Below are 5,724 nucleotides of genomic sequence, written 5' to 3'. Positions count from 1 at the left end.
GCTCGAAACTTTTAAAGATTACCCCGTTAGTAATATAAGACCGTCAGAGTTTGCGAAACATGGTTTTTATTATTTAAAGAAAGGCGACGCCGTTAAATGTTTTTATTGCGATATAACATTACATAGTTGGAAAGCTAATGATAAAGTAAATGAGGAGCATCGGAAATATTCCCCGGAATGCCCAATTGTGAAAGGGTTTTCGACATGCGACATACCTATACATTGTTCTATCGATGAGATAGGTAGAGATGTACCACCAACGGAGAAATACGTTTCAACTACAAGCAAACCCAAGACTGAAGAATATTGTAATAATCGATGTTGTACGCAGCGTGTTTTACAGGTTGTAAAAGAAAATGTCTGTTTAGGTGGTTTATTACTTATCCTTCCCATAACTGTACCTGTAGGCCTTATTTGTGGAATGTTATCTATGAACCCAGGAGTAGCGCTTCTTGGTTTCTATCCTGTACTCTTACCTATTTTAGATCAGAATTTTTTTAAAACAGGATTGTGTCAATGGTGTAAAAAACAAATCAAAGGATGAAATAAATTTTTAAAAAAACAATGTTTATTTGTATTGATTACATCACGATTAAATTCTGCGATAAACATTCCAAAAATTTGGAAATAAATTTAAAAAGCGTGTTTCCATCTGTTCCAAGTCTTGACGATGATAATAATCAACAGCGTCTTTTGAAAACACATTAAAAGTGGGGTCATACGCTAATATTAGGTGTCCATCTCTATCTCTACCTTCCAAAATATCTGGAAGATATGGAGATCTTGTAATGAGAGTAAATTTATTTTTAAATTTTTCGAAAGTGAAAGTTAAAAACATTAAAGAATACCTATATCTATGCAATTCTTCAATAACTACGTTAATATATAATAACTTTAACAAATTAATAGTATAACTAATAGGTGTAATAATATATATATTCCAGGGGGTGTCATTGTGTTGTCTGTTCTTTATGATCAAACTAGTGTTGAATTCATACAAAAGTTTTATAATTGCAGTATTTAATACCGATTCAACACTAGCTTGGTCGTGACAAACGTATCCCAGAACGTGCACTGCTGCATTCGAATCTTGACATTGATCAAGTTCATTAGGGTCGTATTTATGTATACTTCCTAGTTTACATTCCGTACTAAAAACGTAGCGTCCACAATTTCTGGTGTCGATAGAGGCCAATTCCGCCCATTCACCACCATCATTTCGTGTGCGATAATATACACTTCGGTAGTAAGATACTTTAACGGTGTTGATAGTCCACAAGTTTTTAAACATTTCGCGACGTACAAGTTGATTAATAACATGCTTTGATATTTGATTGTTTCCTTCAAACTTTATACGATTGTTCTCAATTTCGATCAAACATAATGTACCTAATCGAGGTATCGCGTTTGCACCTTCTGATTTAATACTAATAGGTTTGTAACACACGTAACTCGAAAACCGATGATTTACATTTTTACGTGATTCAACAGCAAAAACGTTCGGTACGTCCATTTTGAATTTTTATTTCACCAAAAGGTTCACTATCTTGTAAAGTATAATTGACAGCGTTCTTTCTGGGGTTAAATTCTGCGAAAATAATTCCAAAAACTTGGAAATGAATATAACAGTTTTTGTTCTATTTTTTGCAACTCTAGGCGTGCATAATCAATAGCGTCTTTTGAAAATACTTTAAAAGTGGGGTCATATATTAAACCGATTTTATCTCTCAAAATTCTTGGAATATTTATAGATTTTGTAAAGAGATTAAATTTTATTTTCATTTTTTCGAAAGTGAAAGTTAAATCCATTAACGAATGATTAAATTTATGCAATTCTTCAATAACTACGTTAATATATAATAACTTTATCACATTAACAGTATAACTAATACGGGGATCACCATTAATATAATAGAAGTAATCATCATTGTCATTTTTATCCTTTATGATCAAACGAGTGTTAAATTCATACAAAAGTTTTATAACTGCTGTGTTTAATACCGATTCAACACTCGCTTGATCGTGACACACATACCCTAAAACGTACGCTGCTTGACTCGAATGTTGACATTGATCAAGTTCATGAGGGTCGTATTTATGTAAACGTCCTAGTTTACACTCCGTAGTCAAGATGTAACGTCCGCAATCCCTGGTATCGATCGAGACTACATCTCTCCAAAAATCATATCGGTTACGAGATACTTTAACAATGTTGTTGGTCCACAAGTTTTTTAACATTTCACTGTGTACAAGTTGAGCAATAGCATACTTCGATATTAGATTGTTTCCTTCAAACTTTTTACGATTGTCCTCAATTTCGATCAGGCATAACGTACCTAACCGAGGTATCGCGTTCGCAGCTTGTGATTTAATACAAAAAGCTTCGCCACACGCGTAACTCGAAAATCGATAATTTATATTGTTACTTGAACCAAAAACCATGTGATGCATGCATTCTCCAACCCCGGAATCCATTTTTTGAATTTTTATTTCACTAAAAGGTAAATGATGGTTCACTATCTTGCAAATCCTTACCAATCCCAATCTTCACCTTCAAGTTCTAGGAAAGATGGATTGGCATTTTGAAAATCTTCGTAAGATTTGTTAGTGGCATTCTTTGAAAAAATCACTTCAGACACGTTATCAATGGATACATTGTCACGAAAGTGACCGGTTTTAGAAAAAGAGTATCGAACCTTAAAAAATGTATCCCTAAATCTAGACAGTGTATTTGATAAGGATGATTTAGAGGAATTGCCGAACCGTAAAGAATCGATTACAACACTAATATATAACAGCTTCAAGAAATTTGAGCTGAAGCTGTTAGATGTTGCGTAATTCTTGCGAAATGGGTTTTTATACGTCAGCGTAGAGTTGCATTCGTAAATGATTTTAACAATCGCCGTGTTAATTACTGCTTGAACAGCCTCACTGTCGTGACAAACGTATCCCAGAACGTAGGCCGCCTCTTTTCGATGTTGACAACGCCAGTTTTGTTTGTTATAGTACTTATGAATCCGACCTAGTTTACACTCCGTTGTAGGGATGTAAATACCACAATCAACCGTATCGATTTGACATAATGAGTCAACTGTACAGAAAGTGACCCAAGATAGTTCTACAACATAACTCTCCCGCTTGTTTTTCAAAATTTCTTCGCAAACGAGTTTTCTAATCACTGTGTGAGTTATTTTATACTTTCCCGCAAATTTCTGACGATTGTCTTCAATTTCGATTAGACATAACGTCCCTAACCGAGGTACGTTATTTTTACAATCATGTTCAATAATATTTTTTTCATTAAAATTGTACGAATAAATTTCTCTCATTTTTTGGGGAAGCTACACAAATAATAGTTTGATTCCTCTTCACTATCCCAGTATGAACATTCTTTTTCTTGACGTTGAGCTTTGTAACAAAACTGGTTACAATTGATACAAAAAAAACTATTGTCCAGAATCGCGTAAGCGTTTTCAATATTGGTGATTAAAACTTTACCGTATTGTTTATAAATGGCTTTTTTAAATTTTTCACAATTATTGTTAACGCAGTAATGAATTTCACCACCAATAGATGAGAAACTAGCAATATCGTCTTTTTCACAAAAAAGACAGTTTAGATCCTGACCACTCTGTAACTCAGTTTGGCCTGTGGTATTTAATTCCGAAAATTGTTTTTCATTCAATTCTGTGAAAAGTAATAATATCTTATAAGAAACACGCACGTTGTGAGGGCCTCTTTTAAAATTATACATTTATAATATGCACCCTTCTTAAAACGACTGATAAATATTTTTCGATAGGGACGCTCATTAATATGGACCCTTCTTTAAAGTCGTTAATACATAAAAAACCAACAGTTAAATATTTTTCTAAGAAAACCAGGGATGACCTCGACGCTCATTACAAATTCCTAACTAGACTTCTTAAGCTAACAACCTTGAAAATTTCATATATAAACTGAACGGATTTCAAAGTTTCACATCATAACGCAAAAAAACTTTAAGTTTGAAAATATCTTCAAAGTCTAGAGTACTACTAGAAAAAATGTGTCCGGCAAAATCTTTTGACTCAAACGCTGTTCAACCGGCTGAGGAATTGTAAGTTATTTTAGCTAGCAAGTTAAAATTATTTTTTAATACCGGATCTATTTTATATATAGCGCTCTACCCCAACTCTGGGATCTCGATGATGAATTGGAAGTTGATCCAATCATCATCCTCGAGGAAGATGATATCCCAGATGGAGTGGAGGAGGAAATAAACGAATTAATCGCGAGTATTGATATGTTCGCCGAAGCGGACGACCCGGATGTGGTCTCTACGGAATCATCTGAAGAAACGTAAGTTTTTTTGTCTTATATCTAGCAAGATATATACTAATACTGTTTTATATAGCGCATCCGAAAGTGATGACGAGAATGAAAATGCATTTTATTCAGATACCGAAGATGTAGAAATTAATTTAGAGTAAGCTAAAAAACTATTTTGTTAATTTTAATCGAAATTAATATAGATTTTTACAGCGCCATGTATTCTTATATTACTCCCTGTTCATCCTGTAACCACTTCCAATATAATTTTCGTACCTTTTCCGGAATAATAAATACTAATACTATATCCTTTAAATTATTTTACTGCATGAACCACAACTGTATTCTCTACCATACATTAATTTGTCTCAGCTGGATGGAAGGACAATTCCATCCAGTTAATATCTATCAAACATCCACTAACTCTTACTACATTAACAACGCCCATCTTCCTAAATCCTACAATTACTTTCTACAAGAAGACCTACACGCCACGGATGACGAAATTGATCTAAAGTAAGTTAAAAAACCTTTTTTTGTTTTAAAAAACCGATTTTACTTATATATTTTTTATTATAGCTACATGTACTCTCGAATCACCCCCTGTCCTCGCTGTAAAAACTACTCTCCAACGAACTATTCTCTGTCAATCCAATATCAACTTCAAACTACGCACTACAAGCTCTACTTCTGCAACCACGAAGACTGTCCTCTCTATCAATCAATTATCTGTCTCAACTACTATGAATATTACTTGCCTATTGACCTTCTTCTCAATTCTAGATTCGCTTCACCTCTCTATCTTAGAAATATTCCTAATTATGTCTATCAAATAAATGAATAAAATATATATATAAGTTTTTAAGAAAAAATGTCTCGTCATTTATATGAAGCTTAAACATTCTATTAAAAATCCCCACTAAAATACGAACACTGTAACCAATGTTTTTCAAGAGCCTCTCGAATATCAAAAATTAAAGCTAGGAAAGTTGTTATCCTTGACAACGCCTTATAATAATTCTTTAAATAGTAGATATCTAGGGGAAAACTTTATCATTTTCTTTTAACGCTTCATCCGAGAAAGTCTTAAAAAACATGGGTCTCCCAGAAGATAATCCTCAGCCGCAGTTACAGGAGATGGACTCTCTGTAAGCTAAAAGTTTACTAGTTGTTTTTAAGCTTCTAGTTTCTTAAGAGTGTTTTTTATAGAACCCAAGTACCGTTAGAAATTACAGCAGCTTTAGCGGTAGAAAGGGCATCTGCAGGGTAAGTGATATTTGTACCATTAAAAACTATAGTTAAGTAAAAGTAGCTATGTATTTTAGAATCTTCGAAACTCATTCATACGCATTCGTACCGTGCTGCGTTTGTAAAGGAAGAGAGGTGTCTGAAATCGATAGAAATATTTCAAAG

General features: G+C 33.5%; 1 protein-coding gene across 1 annotated transcript; it reads left to right on the top strand.

Annotated features, from left to right (window-relative positions):
- Positions 1-4,046: 4,046 nt before the first annotated feature.
- LOC149674108 (uncharacterized) lies at positions 4,047-5,370 on the top strand. The gene is made up of 5 exons (XM_089838618.1): positions 4,047-4,099; positions 4,162-4,341; positions 4,397-4,468; positions 4,525-4,827; positions 4,891-5,370. The coding sequence occupies exons 1-5, from the start codon at positions 4,047-4,049 to the stop codon at positions 5,153-5,155; spliced, it is 873 nt and encodes a 290-aa protein (XP_089694744.1). The 3' UTR covers positions 5,156-5,370.
- Positions 5,371-5,724: the final 354 nt, after the last annotated feature.

This window comes from Phalangium opilio, unplaced genomic scaffold (assembly GCF_054372755.1).
Source record: "Phalangium opilio isolate 3A_F unplaced genomic scaffold, DU_Popi_V2 ptg000046l_1, whole genome shotgun sequence".
Taxonomy (NCBI): Eukaryota; Metazoa; Arthropoda; class Arachnida; order Opiliones; family Phalangiidae; genus Phalangium; species Phalangium opilio.
This window is presented reverse-complemented; position numbering and strand designations above follow the sequence as displayed.

Excerpts from the sequence above, each read along its gene's own strand:
- LOC149674108 (XM_089838618.1), top strand. The coding sequence starts at position 4,047 with ATGTGTCCGGCAAAATCTTTTGACTCAAACGCTGTTCAACCGGCTGAG. Across the intron at positions 4,469-4,524 it reads GATGTAGAAATTAATTTAGA|CGCCATGTATTCTTATATTA; the intron begins GTAAGCTAAAAA and ends AGATTTTTACAG. Across the intron at positions 4,828-4,890 it reads GATGACGAAATTGATCTAAA|CTACATGTACTCTCGAATCA; the intron begins GTAAGTTAAAAA and ends TTTTTATTATAG.